This window comes from Lutjanus erythropterus, chromosome 2 (genome assembly GCF_056507025.1).
Source record: "Lutjanus erythropterus isolate fLutEry1 chromosome 2, fLutEry1.hap2, whole genome shotgun sequence".
Lineage (NCBI taxonomy): Eukaryota > Metazoa > Chordata > Actinopteri > Lutjaniformes > Lutjanidae > Lutjanus > Lutjanus erythropterus.
Window position 1 is genome coordinate 3,495,723 of NC_139318.1, and position 21,871 is coordinate 3,517,593.

The 21,871-nt window shown below is 38.9% G+C and overlaps 1 protein-coding gene across 5 annotated transcripts in view; it reads left to right on the top strand.

Moving 5' to 3' along the window:
- nfasca (neurofascin homolog (chicken) a) overlaps window positions 1-20,801 on the top strand; it is an 86,565-nt gene extending 65,764 nt beyond the window's left edge. For all 5 annotated transcript variants that reach the window (XM_084726291.1, XM_084726282.1, XM_084726254.1 and 2 more), the window contains 2 exons: window positions 3,824-3,893; window positions 19,093-20,801. In XM_084726291.1, the coding sequence (XP_084582417.1) occupies window positions 3,824-3,893; window positions 19,093-19,321 (299 nt within the window). In that variant the 3' untranslated portion in view covers window positions 19,322-20,801. The remainder of the gene's footprint in view (window positions 1-3,823; window positions 3,894-19,092) is intronic.
- Window positions 20,802-21,871: the final 1,070 nt, after the last annotated feature.

A 21,871-nucleotide genomic window follows, 5' to 3' on the forward strand; every position in this document is an offset into this window, starting at 1 on the left:
CAGAGCCGTCTGTCAAAGGTTGACAGCCATCTGCTTGGTTTGGAACCTCAACAGAGTAGCAGAGTGGATGGAGCCACTGAAATATTTTTTCCCACCATAAACTTACAGTTCATAGTTTGGTAACACATCTGCTTATAGCACTGTATAATTTTAAAAAACACTTTATTAAGCATTTTATAATGACTTAGAATCAGAATCAGAAATACTTGTTTACATTTCAGATGCTCCCATTCAAGAACAGAAAAATATATTGCATAGTGCAATTAGAAAAAAATATTAAAGAATAAAGAATAAAAATATTAAAAGGTGTGTAAAAACATGTACAATCTACTACCAAATATACAGAGACAAGATTGCAATAATAGATAATAAAAAAAATATATACAATAAGACTATGTTTAGGTATGTACCGTATTTCCAAAACAGTTATATACAGTTATAGAGCAGCAAAATATGTATATGTATATGTATGTATAAGGTCAAATGTTGTCTTGAATCATCCTGAAGGGGTTTATTTTACAATAATGACCTGCTCGCTGTACATTATCCCACTTATTACACAGTTACTTACACAAAAAAATCAATCATTTGACACAAAATATTAATTTCAAAATAATTTTATGGATTTAAAAATGATTTTATTGTTCCTCCAGAGTCTGTAATTAGGGCTGTGTCCATAGCAACAGTCTGTTCTTCATAGCAACGGTCTGTTATACAGAAAAAACAGACCTTAGAATGCTGTAATTGACCATTTAATTTTAATTGCTGGTCAGTCACGTCATTATTATTTATTTATATGCATTATAATCACTGTTACAATGCACTGTTGCAGTGGTTAGGATTAGTGCATAATAATACACTATAAACGTTGCAAAAAAAGTCAATGAGTGATATTTGACCTTATAAGTCATTATAAAATGCTCTACGGTTTGTTACAATTATTATTATAAGGCATTATTAATATTTATAAGTGCTTATAACTCCAATGTACAATGCTATAAGCAAATTATAATGCATTATAAGTATGTTTATAATTTTGAATGTTTATATGTGAATGGCATGTTGGTGCTAATTGTATGTTAGATTTGATGTGATATCTCGGTTTGAGCAACCAAGGAAAAGCTGGAGCAGAACACAAAGCAGTAGGACACACAACCAAGCTAAAATGTCATTTTGCTGTGTTGTTGGTGCCAGAATTAGTATTGGCTCATAATTGAAATGTGATCACATACCAGCTGCCGCTGGCAGTCAGAAACAAACAAAAACAAATATAGTTAAACATAGACAGACAAAAGCTGGGGGATGTGAATCAGCTGCAATAAAATAAACAAATTAAACTCACAAAATGTCAATAAAGGAAATATTCTCACACCTATTCTCCTTATTAAACAGAAAAATAGCCAATCACTTTCTGACTTCAAGTTTCTCTCTTTTACCAAACTAAGACAAGCTTTAATTGCCTTGTTAACTTTGTAAAACACACTTCATTAAAACAGGACAGACAGAAACAAAATAAAACTCGACAAAACTGTCTTGTCCTGTCTGTAAGAACAACTCTGGGTTGTTCAAATACATTCTTAATTAACTATGTCAGATGGGAAAACAGTCTGGTCCTACAGGCTGTTTTAGTCTCACTCGTCCTCCTGAGCGGGAACAGCACCCGTCACTCAGCAAACCATTAAACTGACAAAATAAAATGACAACAATCACCTTAAGAAAACTACTGACAATCGAATATATCATCGATATATTCGTCCAATGGCCCAGTCGTATTGCAGTTGGAGAAATCTGGTCCATCCAGTGACTGGGCATGTATGGGTCGACCGGTTTGCTCCCATTGGTTAATGCAAACTATTTAAAGTGACCGCATATATATGCAGAAAAACTCAGATTGTCTTCAGCCATTGTTAAAAAAAACAAGCTGACAAAACTAGCTAGTGTAATGTTTAATGTAATGTAGTATATTATTTTTAGGGATTTTTTTCTGCCTAAACTCCACAAAAAAACACCTCATAATTAAAAATTGGTCTCTCTGTTTCATTGGTCCATTACAAGCCACTGTAAGATCTGCTAAAAAGCCATTACTGCACTTTTTCAGTTACTGATGGCAGTTGTAATGTTCATGAACTGTTTTGAAATGTTAATGTGCGAGGTACACGAGTTAGGACTATTTTAATGTCAGGACATGTTCTTTCAACTGTGGAGGTGCAGAAACCTGCGTGGCTGCTCAGAAGGAAAAAGACAGACCAACACTCAAAATGTCAGAGTCTGTTTTTAATCAGGTGGCACAGAAAAATAAAAACTACAGGCCATCTAAAGAGCAACTGGCTGCTGTTTACCAGCTCAGGACAGGACACACTGCAGTCCAGCGTAGAATATAACAGTGAGCAATTGTGGATTTTGTTCAGTGTTTGATCTAATAGCACAGTCAGTCTATTTATTACCACAAACAATTATATTCACATAAAAAACATTTCACATCTTAGAAAATACAAGTGTATTTTCCTTGTTAATGTTTTGCAGTTTCTATAATGTCTAGGTGGTGGTTGCGTGACTGGTTGCGCAAAATATCTAGGTGGGTGTCTATGGTAACTGTGATGGTGTGAAAGTTAACAACTAACAGTCTGATGAACTAAGTCAGAGTGCACACACACGCACACACTGGGAGTGTTTCCAGTACTGACCAAAGCACTGACACACTTTATAAAACCCAACCTAATGTTATACATCTGCTACAAAAACAGAAATGTGTTCCAAATTCATACAATACAGCACTGCAGCATACATGGATTACTGAAGCTGCAGCTCAGAAAACATTAGGCTGAATGGTGCTAAATGGTAGAGTGCATTCACTTATTGTACACATACTGCACAGTAACACACTGTCCACATTTGTTTTCTTTATCAATATCAGTTTATGTGATATATACAGTGCATATAGCATTGGGATATAAGTATGGAGTTGGGACACAGGGTTAGCTAAAAGTTTTAATAAGTGCAAACTGAAGACAAATAAGGGATAATTCATCCAAAGTGAATGGTGACCAGTTTTTAAATGGGAAAAAAAAAACAGAATTAAAACATAAAATGCCTCCATACTGCTCGGCTGGTGTAATTCAAGTCTCCTAAAGCCCCAACATGCCAAGCTGACTTGAAAGACATCATTTACTCCATGTTTTTAGTCTAAATCTTCATCTTGTAGATCCTTAGCTTGGAGTCATGTTCACACGTCTGAACTGGGTGTGTGTGGGCTTAGGAGACTTAGGGGCCTGAGCTTGAGGCTTAGGCTTTTTCCATTTGAAAATTGGTCACCGTTCACTTCCATTGTGATATTCTGCAACACTGTTTTCCAGTGAAACTCCAGCAGTGTTTTGTGAACTACAGCAGTGTTTCCCAACCCTGGTCCTCCAGGCTCACTGTCCTGCATGTTTTAGATGTTTCCCTGCTCCAACACACCTGATTCAAATGATCAGCTCATCATCAAGCCTCTGCAGAAGCCTGATAACAACCTGATCATTTGAATCAGGTGTGTTGGAGCAGGGAAACGTCTAAAACATGCAGGACAGTGAGCCCTGAGGACCAGGATTGGGAAACACTGAACTACAGAACTAAATGTGACCTTCAATCGACATGAGGATGAGTAGACAATGACTGAATTTTCATTTCTGGGTGAACTATCCCTTTAATAACCAGATGAGGCCTAACAGAAGGGTTTTGTTTTCAAACTAACTCCAGGAACCCCTCAACAATCAAATCTAACCATAACATGTGGGGATCTCTTGACAAAATGCTGAAAATGTTGCTTTTGTTCTTCTCTCCTCAGTGCGTGATAAAAAAGATCTCCCCTTGGACCCAGTAGATCAGAAAGACCAGGATGGATCCTTTGATTACCAGTAAGTATAATCAATCAGACTGCTCTCCACCCACATTACAGCGTCTCTACCACCTCACCCTGTGGCTAGCTTTGTGTGAATGCTGGCCTTTGAAATAAATCATTTCAAGTTAATTTGAAAGTTTTTAGTCACCAAGGAAATTTGTGGAAAATGGGTTTGTAGTGTTGTAATATTGCAGTGTCTCATCTTGTATATTTTATGACAAGTATGGTGTACTGTAATACAGGACATACTGAAATGATGAACGTTTTTGCCCGACTGCGAGAATAAAAACACAAGTATAGTATCAGTTCTCATGATAGTAATGTATTGGGTTTAAAGGAAATCATAGTGATATTTACTAGGGCTGAACAATGAATTTAAATTTTCTTTAAATTGCAGGTTGGTCTGCTGCAATTTTCAGATATTTTAGGAAAAAAAATGATTTTTGATCTGTTATTCTACATACTTAAGAAAATATCTTTGTAGGGCTGCAACTGATGACTATTTTCATTATCAGTTAATCTGTCATTTATTTTTTATGAATAACTGATTAGTTGTTTGGTCCATAAAATGTTGATCAGTGTTTCCCAAAGCCCAAGATGATGTCCTCAAATATCTTGTTTTGTCCACAGCGCAAAGATATTCAGTTTACTGTCAGAGAGGAGCAAAGAAAACAGAAAATAGTCACATTTCAGATCAGAGAATTTGAGCAATTTTCCAAACTGATCGATTATTAAGATAGTTGCCAAGTAATTTAAAAGTTGATAAATAATTGGTTAGTCAACAAATCATTGCAGTTCTACATCATTTGGCACAGATCACCACAGAAATCAGACCTTTAATATGTTTTTCAATGAAAATGAGAATTATGATGTAAAAATGATCATTCCCTCTGCAAATCAATTTGCAATTGCAATATCACAAAAATTCAGCACACTTCAGCCCTAATGTTTACTACTATTACTCACTATTTTTTGACAGGTCAGGACAGATAAAAGCTCATTTTGAATATTCAGACTGGGATGGTATTCACTTCCAGCTCCCTCTAGTTGTTGCAGCAGATATGAGATCTTTTGACTCGTGGCAGGGTGACTTTGCTCGAAGACTTTGTGTTTAGAAAGCCCTTTATTATTGGTGACAGGTGCAGCTTTGTTACCAGCAAGTCATGCAAGCACACAGGGGAGGGTTTTCATCTAGAAAATCAGAGAAGATGAGACAATGCTTCAATTATGAAGGAGTTTTTGGGCACAGAGCCTTGATCGATTAGTCCTGCAGGTGTGTAATAAATCAGGGCTCCTTCCAACGCGAGTATGGACACTTTTGAAAACGTATCCTTTTCTCTCCAAGTTTCCATTTTCTACCCGACAAGGAAGCTTTCAAAAAGGCTCTCTAGATACATTACAAAATGTTGTGTGTCATCACTGACAAATCTGTCAGTCAATGCTGTATGATGACTGAACATAAAGCTTTTAATGCTGCTGCCAGGAATTTCTGTTAGTCTTAATTAGCAGGTAGCATTAACTCTTTTCCCAGGTTTTTGTGCCTAAGTGACTAACTGGAACAAAAATTGTTTGTGCACCATCAACATACATCCACTTCAAGTGCTTGCTTTGCCACTAACAGGCTCAGATTGTTATTAGTGTCTGTCAGCATTTTGGAAAGGATCCCTGCAGAGACAGAGCTTTTTGTTACAGTAAAATCCTTTTGTTTTAACCAGAAACAGCTGTTTTATTGCTCTAATTGAAGCCATCAGACTCCATTTACAGAAACAGTCATTTTATCATCACTTCATTCAAACTCGACAGAAACAAAATAACTTGTTTCGGTTTGGCTTTACACTGTTCAAGCTCAGCTGTGGTTTGGCTGAAATAAACCCTTAATTCACAGAGGTAGATGTGAAAATATTCAGAGAGGAGTGAGAGGGAGGTCGGACATCAGAGAGGCAGCATGTACAGCCTGAATATTTACTCAGAGTAACAATCAGAGCCTGTCGGTGACAAAAACGAGCACTTTTGGTGTGCGCACTTTGATGGTTCACATTTTCCAATAGGACTACATTGCAGTCCATTTCACAGCTGCTGGCTGCAGCGTTCTTCTTCAACACTGGACCAATTTCAAAAATTGTCGTCCTCATTAGTAACTTAGACACAAAAACATGAGAAAATTGGCTCCAGGTTGAAAAATGCCAAAGCTACCTTTCAATGACCTGCAGTCTGCATAGCGTTTTATACCAGTGAAGTGTTCCTAACAAAAAACAGAAAGATATATCAGCGATAACTCGTGTATTGTATGATTGGCTGAAAGAAACTGAAATAATAAAAAATGGATCACAAAGAAAGTAGAGGGCAACAGAAGAGAGATATAACCTGTTAAAGAGAGATATAACCTGTTAAAGAGAGATATAACCTGTTAAGGCCCGTTGTATCTGCCAAATACATTATGCAAAACCTTAATTACCATTTAAAAGGGACAGTTCACCACCAAATCAAAAACACATAGTTTTGCCCCAATAATGAGACTAAATGGTGCTCGGCTTGTGGTGCTCAAAACACCAAAAAAAATTGTTGTGGGCAGTTTGAAGTAGAAAGGACTTTCTTTCTAGGAGAGAGTAGTTCTGGTAGATTCTACTACAGAAAGAAAATAGTTCCTTAATGAAACTGCTCACAGTCAGGTGTGAGGATTATCTTGAGTAACTGGGTCATGATTTTTGGAAGAGAGACTGGTTTTGAATCTTTCAAATGTATTTTTTTGATGCTTTGAGCACCACAGGCTGAGTACCATTTAGGGTGTTTTCACATGTACTTCATTTGGTCTGGACTTTCAGACTTTTCAGTTTGATCTGGATCATAATTACAGGTGTGAAACCTCCCCTGATTTCCGTGCCTCTTTTCACTGGACGAAAAAGGCAGACTTTGGTCCAGTGAAAAGAGGTGCTGTCAGTCCAGAATTGAACCATGACATTTGGTGGTTTGATGGTTTGGCCTTTTGGACCAATTACAGGAAATTATGACAGGATATTATCAGACCTGGAAGAATGAAAAACGACGCACCAGAGCAAAATGAGCAGATGGTTCATTCATTCATTCTGTTCTCCATAAACAGCCGCTGCAGTCAGGCTGCCTGATGAACTGTAAACACACCGATGTCAGACACATGCCCATCTACAAACCAATCAAGGTCAAATATAGGGACAAGCAGTCCACATAGGTGATAATGACGAAGTAGATATGATGTGCAAAGTTCTTAAGTCCGTTAGGATAATTACAATGTGAAACCAAAATTAACTGGACCAAATATGAATTGTGAAAAAATAAAAAATAAAGAAATAAAAAAATAGACCGGCTGATATCTCCAAAACTCTAGATCTATAAACAGCACTACAGGCAGGCCAGGGGAAAATATGTCTCTTTGATTCCGGGGTGAACTGGCCCTTTAATGCAGTTTTGTTGTTTGATGGCAAGCTTTTTAAAAACTATGTAAAATATGAGCGTAGACAGCACTGTGTTTGACACTTGAATAGAGTTTTCACGTCTGTCCATGTTAGCGTGGACATAGATGAAGCAACTGTGGCACAATACCATCCTACTATCCACTGTGGACAGTGGACTTCATAACATATACAGCAGGCCATATTTGTGCCATGTGAGGATGAACTGTATGTAGTATGTGTCTGTACACTATATGTTGGTAAGTGACATGTCCTTTGCTCCTTCCAGGTCCCACTGATCTCTGTGGCTTCATTCTTCTTTATGAAGAATATGTCTGTCGTTTTCTGTCCACCATGACTAAAAACTATTTAATCTGCTTTTAATTATTTAAGTCTATGTTCTAACTCAGTTGTGTGAGAGTGACACTAAAACACTAAAACAGCTTAGAATGATATATAGTCTGGTATAGATCCTGTTCAGTTTAATTTTATTTGTATCGTGCCATATCCTAACAAAGTTATCTCAGGGCACTTTGCAGATAGAGCAGGTCTAGACTGTACTCTTTATATACTCAGTTGTTCCTCGTTGTTGATGAAAAGACATCAGTTTAAGTACCTACATATCAATACACATAACAGCAAGGATCCTGTCTTTTATAGTATTCAGGATTCATTATGTTATAAAGATCCAAAGCACGAGGCAAAGTACATACACACTTTATCTTATCATGATGTAGCTCTGCTTTTGTTTAAAATGCCTCCAGTAACAGTGTGAAATGACTGTTTGATTGACACAGCAGTGCCTCTGATGGAAAAAAGATGGCTCTATATGAGTGTGCAGTGCCATTTCAAAACAGAATTTGTTCCCACCTGAGTGGTGCTGTGCTCTTGATTAATACCACTGAATAATCCATATCCAGTGTGTGAGATGCTGTTTTGTTTTTTAATCAATAACGAGTCTAATATTAATACACAACCCCTCTCTCACAGTCAAGGTCACTGCTTTACTCTGATTCTGACCCACACTCCATCCCCGGTGCCAATCCCTCAAGTCCACTCAGCTGTGTGTGTGTGTGTGTGTGTGTGTGTGTGTGTTTGTGTGCATGAAATGATTTACATGCATGTATCATGTGGAGCTTGTCCTCCTTCCCTCCCTCTTCCTCTCTCCTGCTGTCTCCCCTGTTTCCTCACGTCTGGTCCCTCTCTTTCCCCCATGCTGAAATGGGTCATCTGTCCCCGACAGGAACGAAAACGAGAACAGGTACTTTGGATTCGGCACGGCATCTCTCTTGGCCTGTGCATGTCGGGGGGAGCAGATGTTTCCCCTGAGCTGGGGGAGAACGGGGGGGGGGGGTAAGGTGTAGCTTATTTGGGGAGATGCATTGCTGGCTCTTTGGTCAGTCTGCAAAGAGTGCACAGTTTTCATTCATAATGTCAGCTATATCCATCCAACTGTCCTGAACTAGTTTTTAAAGTTTTAATGTGAACAATGTGACAGACAGAGGAGACATCACAGACACTGTAGTGATAAAATATGATCAGCAGTTAGATGGACAGGATGGTTCCTTTATGGGTGTCAAATTGTCAGTCCAATAATCAACTAAACTATCTCCATGTCAACAACCTAAACTTCAGACCCGTTCATTTGAAAACAAGGTCAGGGCTCCCTGCTGGCTGCAGAGTCATGCATAAGTCAGTATGTTTACTGAAAAAGGACCCTAAAAAGACTTTTTTTTTAATTCACAGAAATCTGTGGCTTCAGTAGACGAATGTTTGCCACATTTTAGAATTGATTTCAAATAAGAAAGCAAACACCTAACTCTGTAAATAAGACACTGTCTTCAAAGTGAATAAATACAATAAATAGACGAGAAGTATTAACAACTCAAGACACGCAACAATTGCAGCTCTCAGTCAATTTTCCACATGAAAATAATTTTAAAGAAGGTTAAAGGAAGAGAGACGAGAGGACTAATATCAATCTCTATGCAAAGTCTGTGCTGTTCAGAGCTGCAGTCAGGAGGTATTTAGCCTAGCTTAGCATAAAGACTGGAGGCAGAGATAAACAGCTAGCAAGGCTCTGTCCAAAGAAATAAAAAACATGGTAAACATATATGCTGTTTGCTACACCCACCCAGACAGAAATGTAAAAACTACAATTTGTGATTTACTATTTGTTGCCGTTGTGTGAAATTAAATTAACCAAACTCAACAAAGTATTTTTTTGTGCTCTACATTATGGATCATTGCTACAGTTTCCTTTTCAGTTTTGGAGTAGAGTACTTCTTTCTCTTTTTTTTTATTTAGCATGAGGGTAAAATTTTCAAGCCTGTGCAAACCTTCAAACAAGCTTTGAACTTTTTAGACTCAAAACTGAGGCACACTCTGCAAAAAACACATTAAGACCAAAATATCCTCCATCACACTGGTGATTAATGTCCTGTTTTTAAATTGCATATTTGCTACATAGAAAATAACATAATTGCACAGTAATTTAAAAGAAACCAGGGTGAAGGGAAATTCAGGTAACAACGGAGCAGAGCAGCTGCTGAGACTGTGTTAAGGTTCAGAACTAAATATGAAATGGCTGTGGTTAATCACGGCCTTGGTTCAGCCTGAAGCTCTTATGCAGGCGCAGAGAAGGAGAACATTAGCAGTCAAACCTGAGTTAAAACACACAGACCATGGCCTCTGCCACACAGTAAAAAGTTTCATTTATTCTTTTTTGTGGCTCCAAGCTGCTTTTTATCGAGCTCAACATTAACATAACATCAACTCCATTGATCTTAATGTAATATAGCGCAGTGTTGCCTGCGCCTTGGTATTGACTGATATGGAACAGTGCATACCCAGAGACCTTGTCTCCAACTTCATCCTTTAAATAAAAGAGCAAAGAAGCATCTGTCCCCATAACCACATCAGGCTGTTCACGGATCAGCTGTTCCAGCAGTACAAGCAGACGTAGTGATCCCAGAAAGCAGCCCGAGTGAACAGCATCGGAGGTCTTGCACCTTTTTTGTTCCTGCCGAGGCACTAACATATTTTTCGCCCTTCTAGAGGTTAATTGCATTGTTTTTCCTCTGCCGGCTGACATTTAAAAAGCATCCGCCATCAGGTGCATGGGGCGAGAGATGGCGAGGGAAATCAATTTAGGTTGTACTGGGGGACAAGGGGGGGCAGGACGATCTATGTTTGGCACAATTTGACACCCTTAAGGAACTGATTTAGGCAACAAACAACTGGAGAAGACTTGGAAGACAAATGACCGAACAAACACTTCAAAGATCCAAACAAAAAAGTTATAACCTTGGATTCATGAATCTTTAAAGTAGGAACTACTTCAAAGTAAACTTTTATATTTCTTCCTTACCCTCTCCTGTTTTCTCTAACTTGTTTGGCAATCTGTCTTCTTTTCAGTAGTTTCAGTGTGCAGGACAATAATTATTATCATTAAAAACAGTTTTACTTGCCATCCCGCATGAAAAGTACATTGTAGTTGATAAGGGATAAATCCAATTTTTTACAAGCTGGATCTTTATTTTTGTAGTTGTCCATCAGCATTATAAAACACAAGTGAACTGATGAGATCTGGGAATGCGGCAACATTGCTTAAAATTTGTTGGAGGGGACAAGAAACACAAGCAACAAAGATGAACAGTAAAATAATTTCCTAGATGATCTATTGTTAACATCCATTAGTTTACAGACCCAGTTTCTGCAGCAACTTTGACCCACTGTACTCACCGTAGTTTTGCATACCATTCTCCTGTGTGATGATGGATTAGGTGGCACTTCAGATGAGCTCATTTTCAGTTTGACCTCTACATTAAGTGGTTTAGGAAATCTGGATACACCGCTGGCTTGTTCACGACCAAATCCTGTTGCCAGACCAGAACGTTACTATTGGACGACTGGATGACATAAATCATGAGTTGTGGAATCATCCAGTGTGTAGTAATTAGGACGCTAGGTTGCTACAATATGTCCAATTGTCTGACTGCTCCTGTTTTTTGCTTGTGGTTTTTGCCCCATTTTCCAAAGTAGCAGCAATCAGTGACTTCAGTGTAATTATTGCTAAAAGAAATGATGGCCAAACTACTAAAACAAGACCCAAGTTGTAACAAGCTGGAAATAGATGGCCCCGACATGTGCTATGCTGCCTTTTACTCATATGGACAATAACAAAAAAGAGCAGTTAGTTAATATCACTTATTTAATTAAAGGCTAAGTTATTTGTTTGATATCATAAGGATTATGATGATTTAAATGTATTTATCTCCACTCTTAGCAAAGCTGTATAAGTGTTCAGCCTGTTCTCATTCTCAGGTCATCAAATGCAGACTCTTTGTTACATCGCTCAGCATCTCATACAGATGCACAAGGTACCCTTTAGCATCTGCATGAGACTCACAAGGCTTTTTAGTAACTTCAGTGTACCAAGTAGGTTAAAGCTGCGTTTCCCAGTCATGGTCCTCAGATGATCAGCTGGGCATCAAGTCTCTGCAGAAGCCTGATGACAACCTGTTCATTTGAATCAGGTGTGTTGGAGCAGGGAAACACTTAAAACATGCAGGACAGTGAGCTCTGAGGACAAGGATTGGGAAACGCTGGGTTGAAGGAACCTACTCAACCAGGTGCTTTTGGTGCCTAAACTTTACTGAGCAGATTTGGTTCCTAAATCTAATCAAGCACTTTTGATGCCTAAACATAACCAAGTACTTTTAGTGCCTAAATACTAACCAAAATGTTTGAAAATGTTCCATTTCCAAACCTAACCAAATAGTTTTGGTGCCTAAAACTAATCAAGTACTTTTGGTGGCTAAACCTGACCAAGATGTTTTCTGGCCTAAATCTAATCAAGTAAATTTGGTAATTAAACAAAACAAGTATTTTTGGTGCCTAAATCTTACCTAGAAACTGTGCTGCCTAAATATAACCAATAAGGTTTGGTGCTTAAACCTGATCAAATACTTTTGGTGCCTGAAATTTAACCACTTACTTTTGGTGCCTAAACGTATCCAAGAACCTTATCTGCTGAATAACCAAGAAGTTTTGGTGCCTAAAACTAACTTAGTAATTTTGGTGCCAAATTTTAATCAAATTGGGACCATTTCACAATTGTTAAAAAGGCTTTCTGGCAGCATGACATGCAGATGCTAAAGGGTACTGTATGCATCAGTATGAAACACTGAGGTATGTGACAAAGCAGCATCGGTATTTGATAATCTGGGATGACAATGGATTAAAATGTTGTTTTTCATCCCCCTGCACCGATTATGTTAGAACTCTTTTTTTAAGTGTCTGTTTATGTAGCATGTCTGGTTATCCATCTGTCTCATAACTGTCTTTCTGTTCTACCCACCCCACTTTATGTCTGTGTCCTTTCGTGTCTCTTTTGGGATTTATTTTCCTCATTGGTCCAAAGGTCTCTTCAAAGGTATGAAAGGAGAAGAGTCTCCTGTATCGCCACCTGAGTCCTCTTAACCCTGCTCTAAGAATATCTCATCTGCTATTGCTCATTTGCAGTGCATTTGGATTTAAAAATGTCTGTTAGAGCCATTCCTGTGTGTCTGCATCCTAATACATTTAATCCATCAAATTAAAGCATTTCAAAGCATGGTTAATCCGATGTCGGATAATAACAAACTCATACAAAGTTCCCGATACAAGTCTTTCAAGTTAAGCTGAAGAAGAGATATAGTTGACCTCCTGACTCTGTGGTCACATTAATCTGTGTCATTTTCAGGAGATTTCGTGACCGCTGCAGATGGGCGAGTTTACGTTTTGTTATGCAAGGAAGGTTATCTGACACTCACTCCCATTTTCTAAGTTTCTTCCCCCACCTTTGCTCTTCTACTCAAAAAAAATCACCTAATCAGATAATTGAATCATTCCTGTCTCAGCCCTCTTTCATTCTCAAGACATTTTGAAGTCACTGAAATAAAAGGCTCTCTCTTAAAGCCCCCCGGCTCACTGAAGTTGCTGGTGCAGTACGGTCAACAAATGAAAGAAAGCTTGGCGAATGCGAGCGGGGCAGGCGGTTTGAAAAAGGCTCTGCCTCTTGGCCAGATTTATTTAATTAGCTGTTAGAGATGTAATCTTGAAATGTTTCAGTGGCGCTGGTGCATGGAGAGATGTCCTTCTGATTTACTCCTGGCACACTGAAAGGACATCGAACCATAGAGCTACTTTGTATCTGCCAGCTGCTCTACTGCTCACCTTACTGCACACTGCATCTGATGTATTGACGAGTTATGAGGACATCTTACAGTCTTACTTACAGTCCTTCTGGGCACTTTTTAGAATACTTTTATTTCTTTACAACTACATATATGCTGCAGGCCAAAAGTAGTTGGACAGGGCACATCCCTGCTGTATTGGCTCCATACACCAGTACATTGGATTTGAAATGAAACAATAACTGTGAGGTGAGGGTATTTTAACAAGTATCCAAATGATCCGCATAAACATTTTATGATCTTTTTACTATCGCAAATCAGTTCTATTTGTCAAGGCTACAAAAAAACATAATATGAAGAGTTTGGGCCTGGCCACCTCAGTTGTTACGATTTGTTTAGGTTTCCACAAAACCCTTACTTGGAAAAGATTGTAGCCAGATTAAAACTGCCCATCCTTACCAGAAAGTCGGGCATGCAGGCCATCTGTTCACAAGAAGTGTATAGTTTCCCTGAACAACCTGTTGATTTGAATAAGGTGTGTTGGAGCACCAAACACCTAAAATACGCAGGGCAATGGGCTCCAAGGATCAGGATCGGGAAACACTGACTGATATGTATAGTTATTGTTAGGTGGTGACCTCCAGTGGCCGTAGTAGTTATGACAGGAGCAAAGGAGAAATTCAGGTGTAAGAAATTCCACATGGATAGATGAATTGGTCAAACTAACATAGAACTTTATCCAAGGAGACTAGGGATTTAGTTCCATGTCAACCAAAAGTCAAAGTTTTAAAGGAATAGTTCATGCAAAAATGAAAATTGTCTACTCACCCTCATGCCAATTAAGGGTTGGGTTTATTTTGTTACTGCTGTAGTTTCACAGGAAAACAGTGTTGCAAAATCTCCCAGAATGCCTAAATACTTGTCTGCTTGTCTGGCATCGTCCAAGTATCCTGAAGTCCCAACATGCTGTTTCTACACTGTCACACCACACACACCCAGTTCAGATAGTCGGCTTGTGAACATGGCTCCAAGATAAGGATCTACAGTGAAGATTCAGTTTAAAAACATGGTGGAAATAGTCAACTTGGCATGTTGGGGCTTTAGGAGACTTGGATTACATCAGACGAGCAGTATGGAGGCATTTTATGGTTTTATTCTGCTGTTTTTTTACATTTGAAAACTGGTCACCATTCACTTCTGTTGTTCAGGAGATTCTGTGACACTGTTTTCCTGTGAAACTCCAGCAGTGTTTTGTGGACAAAAAAAACTAAAACTGACATTTGTCTGCATGAGGGTGAGTAGATGACTGAATGACAGAATTTTCAATTTTGGGTGAACTATCCCTCTCAGTTACGCTACATTATGCTATGTTACGTTATGTTACGTTACGTCACGTCACTGCCGTCACAGTCTGTTCCTAAACCTAACCCAGTAATTTTGGTGTGTAAACTCAACCAAACTACTAACATATCATGAACCACATGTTGAACATTACATGCATTATGTTACATGACTATGCCATGCACTAAAGGTCCAGTAGACCTGTTGCTGGTACTCTCCACTGGTCATAGTATATGAGTATCCCCATTTGGGAGTCACTGGCAGTCAATCTCATCTTTCATTTAGATCAGAGGACGTGTAGGGTTAAAAGACACACACACACACACACACACACACACACACACACACACACACACACACACACACACACACACACACACACACACATTTTCACACCATGAAAATCCCACAAGTAAGTCATAAGGTTGAACTGACGCAGCAGTTAAGAAGTTTTTAAGTCCAAGCAAGCCAAGTGAGTCATATGCCCTCACTTCAGCTGTGTCTGTGCTGAAGACCTACCAGAACATGAAAGGCTTGTACTAACAGCAGATATCAGGTGTCTGTTAGTCAGACCTGAAACTGTCATTGACAAAGAACAGGACTGCAAATATTAAATATGATGACTTGACCAATTAGCTTCTGTCCCCTTAAACTGGGGAATTGTATATTTGTGATAGCTGAGTCAGTTCATAAACCTCATTGTCATGGTTTAATTTCAAATCCAGTGTGCTGAAGCTGAGACATCAGACACTGTCCTCACACTTATAGACTGTACTGTGTGCTCTGAGACGTCTTTCTCTGATGGTTGTCTCTCTCAGGTGGCATCCAAATCAATTAGAAGATTAGTCACATTTATCCACCACTCCCCTCATGTATGCTGAACTCTCTTCATCTTTCGTGTAGCATCTTTTCACCTTGTCACATGTCAGCCTGTCCTCTGAAAGCGTCCATTGTTTCACTGTCTCTGCCTCTCTCACTGTCTCTTGCTCTACTCTGAAAGATTCTTTTGTGGACTGATAAAACAAATACTGGACTTTGGTTTCAATCAGAGTCGAATTTGCTGGATCTGAATTGTGTCAGACTGTGATCGTGCTGCGTCCGCTCTGGTCCATTTCTATTCTTGACCATACGGTTTCTAAAATGTACCAAGTGATTTGTGTGGTTCCCAAAGTGTTTCAGCATGGAGCATGATGATTCTGAGAAGTCACAGTGTAGATTCTGTCCTCTCCTAGGGAATCTCAACACACCATGTTTGACAACTTTGAAATGCAATGCACAGACCTGCGCAGAGAAGAGAAATCCCACAGAAAAAAGATCTCACTTTTGCATCCTTCAAATGCATTTCTTGCTGTTATGCTACTGGCTTGATCTGAGACAAGACAGCTAATGCTAGCCTATAGCTCTTTGTCCCCGTGCATGAAGTTCTCTTCCCTCTAAAGACAGAGTTAGGAGACATGCAGCCATGCTCTGCACTGAGATCAAGCAAAGCTCCACGAATGAAGTGCAATGGAGTTTCCATGCTTTGATCTCAGGTCAGAATATGGCCACCATTGAGCATGTGTATGCAAATGTCTTATATGGAATTTTTGAGGACAGTATTTATCTTTTTTAATCGCCCCAGTCTCCTACAATATACTATATATGTACTTATTTGCTTTGCCAAATATGTTTTGGAGGAAATGTAATTGCTGCCTTGAATATTTTCACTGGCAGTCCAGGAAGTATCAACTTCTTCTTCTGGGAAGAAGTCATTCAAGTGTAGGACTTCAGTATGCTGTGTCCTACCTGTTGTTAAGCTGAAGGTTTTGGAAAGACTAAAACAAATGAGCTGACAGTGATCGTTTTGCAGATTCCTGTAGAATAAACATTTTGTTTTGGTAATTAACAGTTTATGAACTTAGTCCTGGCAGAATTACATTTCCTATAAAACATATCAGTGCAAATTAGTTTGATATGACCATAGTATTCAGGAGACAAGGTTGTTTTTTAAAACATAGAGGTGAATACTCTGTAGTATTCTGCACAATCCACTTTTGACTGTAGATGAGTAAGTATTTTGGATATAAAATACGAATGCAGCTGTTTTTAAAGGATAGAATTGGATTTTCTTCACTCTGTTTTGGTACAATACTCACATGCCATAATTCCTTCTGTTCATACTGGTCATGATGCAATTCCACTGAAGCTTGATGTGGGAAGTAGTCTCTACTTGATCCTTGCATCAAGGAGATCTTCAGATCAAATGAAATATGAACATTTTTTGATGGTTCCCAGGCTATAGAAGCTGCCTAATCTTCTCTGTGAAGGCCCTCAGTCATTCAGGTCATGTTGTTGTAGGCAGCTGGACTTCTTGAAGATGTTTTTCCTTACATCATAGAGGCTTCTTCAGTTCTAACTGACTAATGGGGAGTTCTCTCTCCTTCAAACTCCCCATTAGTCAGTCTGAACTCTCTGATGAGAGGTGAAATGTCTTCAACTGCAAGCGAGTCCAGCTGTCCATGACAACTCCTAGCAAGCCAGCCTAAGCATCAGAAAAGTATTTTATATAATGTAAAAACTTCAAAATGTTAAACAGACTACAAGTCTTTTATAACAGAGAATAATTGTTGGAAAGGAAAAAAGTTTCAGCATAATTGTAATTAACTGATTGACTGGAATATTTCTTATCTTTTCATCGGTGGAAATTGGCCAAGTGGTACAAAAAGTAACCCAAATGATCACAACCCACCCCAACTAACCTTGACCTGCCTAATCACATAAAAAGTAGCCCAGCTGGGGGGAAAACCAACCAAACTGCATCTCTGTGGACATCTGTGATATGGGCAGATGACACACACACAGACCCTTCCAACTATGTGGAAACAGAATTTTAATATACTCCATTCTTTTTTGGGATCTCTGTCCTTTCTAAGGACAGTGTTTCCTTGCTTGGAAGGGCCACATCCTCTTCACAGAAATAAACCTGCACACTACAAACTACCAGAAATAATACATCCACCTGATTTGGCTAACCCAGATTGCTGAGGCCTCATATTAGCTAATTAATAATAGTAGTAATTAAACTGAACTGAACTATTAATTTAAATTTAATCAAATTCACAACATTGCCTACTGCAATTTTCATATCATAGGAGGCCCAATATTTGTTAAAGGCAACATATATTTCAAAACACCATTTCATATTAAATTATTGTCCTGCTGCAGAGATGTGCTGGCCTAAACATCAGAAACCTCAGACTCAGAAAACAACATCTTTGTACAGCTAGTTTCATTCTATTTATTCTATTTATTATCAGTTAATCTCTCAATCATTTTCTCAATTCACTTTGGTCCATAAAATGTCTTAAAATGCTGAAAATTGTTGATCAGTGTTTCCCTAAACCGAAGAATACATCCTCAAATGTTTAGTTTTGTCCACAACTCAAATATATTCAGTTTACTGTCAGAGAGGAGTAAAGAAACCAGAAAAGAAAAAAAAAATAATAATAATAATATTTTAGAAACTGAAATCTGAGATTTTGGACAAATTTATTTAAAAAAATTCAAATACTTATCAAATAATTTAATAGTTGACAACTATATCAATTACTAAACTAATTATTGCAACTCCACATAATTTGGTAGAGATCACTGCAAAAATCAGAGCTCTAATATATTTTTTAATGAACATGATAATAATGGTATAACAATTCATTCCCTCTAATAACACAAATCATATCACAATTGCAAGATCAGTAAAAATAATCGCAATTAGATATTTTTTCATATAAGCTCACCCCTACTAACGGACCAACTAAGTAAAAATATCTGAGGAATGTTTCTTTTCATGGAACACCTGTGGATTTTCTCCCCATCACTCACAGTGTAGTTGCTCTGTGGCCTGTATGAGCAGGAACAATGAAGACAGAGATCTAAAAGTTTTCCAAAAGTCATAAAGCATGTCAGTACTGTAGTATACTGTATAGAACTGAAAATATTCAAACCTATCCTTTAAGGAAAATATGGAAAAGAAATGAATCATGAAAGTAAAAATTCTAGTCTGACGAGGCCTGAGTGACCAGAACATTCAGTCACTTCATCAACAGTTGTCAATATTGTCAATAGAAAAGTTGAAAAGATGAATTAACATCATTTCTTTACCTGCAATTCCCATAACCTTTCACTTCCCCCTTTTAATCTGAGCCAACAGGGTCCTGAACTCCCACCGACACTCCATAAATGACACCCTGCTCCTGTGTTAACCGTTAACTCTCCTCATTCACCTCTGCAGCAGTGATGAGGACAACAAGCCTCTGCAGGGCAGCCAGACGTCGCTGGACGGCAATGTGAAGGAGAGCGACGACAGCCTGGTGGACTACGGCGAAGGCGGCGATGGCCAGTTCAACGAGGATGGCTCTTTCATCGGCCAGTACACGGTGAAGAAGGACAAGGACGAGACAGAGGGCAACGAGAGCTCCGAGGCCACCTCGCCCGTCAACGCCATCTACTCGCTGGCGTAGCGCTGCGGCAGCGCATGGAGGACTCAGTGGCACCCTCTGATCAGAGGGCGTTACAAGAAACCACGACACCACACACCAGACACAAACACACACACATGATTATATGAATATATGAAGACACACGAAACACGGAACAATCGCAGCAGGGCCTGTCTGGAGACTGTGTTGGCGTTCCTCTACAGATCAAAGGGGAAGGCGGGAGTGGAATCAGACCACGAGCCTTTATTTTCTGTTTCCAGCTCGGAGAAATCGGTCCCTGGGAGGTGACGTTTGGACAAAGTGGACAGTGCTGGTTCTCCTCTGCGCTCTGCCTGCCCTTTACCCACACAGACTTGAAGTGTGCCTTCGGGGCAGCTTTCAGCACTTGGAGGCATCAACAAGCGTTCTTTAGAGATTTTTTTCTTTGGTTCGTTTCTGCTCCGAACATTCTCTGTGTCTGCGTTCTCCTTCCTGATACGCCTTCCCATCATACCTCTGTGTAGCATCCCAGTAACGTCCACACAAGAGGTCCCTCACACACACACTGGCCCCGTCCTGCAACATATCAGCTTCTAACCATCAAACTCCACAGGATGCCGGCAGATATGTTTATCATATTGATATTTACGCAATGAAAGATTTTAGTTTTTCCACAGCTGGTAGATGAGTCATTGAATCTTAATGAGTGCTGTATACAGTCATGGCACACATTTTAGTGCCCTGCAAAACTATGCACTATCACCTCCTCCATAACATTTTGGGTTGAATCTGGTTAGTAAAAGTACACATTTTTGGTTTGTTTTTTACCACTCACAGGCTAAATCACGTGCTTTTATTCACCTTGCCTTGTACGACGTGGTAGACATGTTTTTCTTACCTCTAATCCAATGTTGTAGTGCACATGTTCAAAATGGCCGCCACAAGAGAAGCTCTCTCTGCCATGAGCAGTAAGCTCTGCTGCAGTATGTCGTTAATGAATCCCATTTTTAAAACTATAAATATCATTTACCATAGCATGGTAGAAACTTAGTGCAAGAGAAATGGGAAGGCAACAGAGAGGAAAGTTAGTTTTGCTTGAGAAACACGAGTAGTTCACAGCCCAGTGAATTCCCTAGTTAGCATGCAGGCTAATGCTGCATTCATGTCAAGTGGGAGCAACTGTCAGCTGACAGTTAAAATGTTGACAGTTGTGTTTCTTTGGAGCTGCAAAGCCTCCATCATTCTGTTTTTCTTTTGGCTTTGCTTTATTTGTTGCACACATGAAGAAGTGAGGAGGACGAGAGCATAAGGGAAAAAAGTATATGGGAAAAAAATTGAGAGGAAGATTTTTTTTACATTTTATTTTGCATTTCGAGAATAAAGTTGAAATGTTTGACCTTATTCTCAATATTTCAGCTTTATTCTCAATATTTCGACTTTAGTCTCGACATGGCAGTTTTATTTTTATAATTTAGACTTCAGCCTCAGTTTTTCAAAAATTTTCTCAACAGTTCAACTTTATTCTCAATATTTCAATTTTATTCTCAAGATTTTCAACTTAACTTGATATTTTGACTTTATTCTCAAAATGCAAAATAACAAGAAAATCTTCTCATTTTTTCCCCGTATGCCTGGCCCTAATAATCCAACATGTTAATCACATAATGACTTACATTTTTTCACTTGTGACAACAGACTTCTGGAAGTTTGGGGTCCCGACCTCCCTAACCTCCTGTGAGCTGAAATTTATAATGTCTTCAAGCTGGAAGCTAACGTCCGCGTTCTCTCCCGCGGGACATGAATGCAGCATGAGAGGCTGGGATTCTTGCCGGTGTGTTCAGACTAAATGTTTGCCTGGCGTTTTTCGCGCTGGTTTGTTTTTGCAGTCTGTGTTTATCCGCCTTAAGCAGCCAGTGTACAGACATCAGCTGTCAGCTAGCTACAAACAAAACCTCAATTTCTCTCCACCAGACCTCTTCTCTGTTTCTTGTATCCATATGTTCATGAATTAGAGTCATAAATCCTCAGAATAGGCACAGATTTCTTTTTTTGCTTTCTAATGACTTTGCATTGACTTTATATGCAGTCACACCACCTCATGTTTAGTCTGAACCCACCCTGAGCGAGGATCTGCACCTCTCTCCTTCCTTCCCTAGTTTTTATAAACTCAATCAATTTGTGAATCATTACTGATGAAAAAAAGACTGTGTTAGGGCCGCGTAGAATACTTGAATTAAATGACAAGATTTACAGCATGAAAATATATACATTGAATCACACAGCCACCTTTTAAATGAAACGCATCGGCTTACTTTTTAGTTTTTGCAGAGGACGAAAGAAAAAAAGAAAACTGAGTATCAGAACAACTGTTTCGACACACGTACGCTCAGTATTTCACTTGTCCTACAGCCAGATTTCTCCTTCTGTTAGCAGACGGATGGACTGACTAAATGATAAATGACTTTTTTATTTTATTCTTAATGGTCACTGAGTGCTCATTTGTTCACCACATTATTTTAGCACTCGTATTACTCAACAGCACTATTAAACCCTAAATCAGATAGAACTTCACTGCAGTTAGCAACTGGAGTT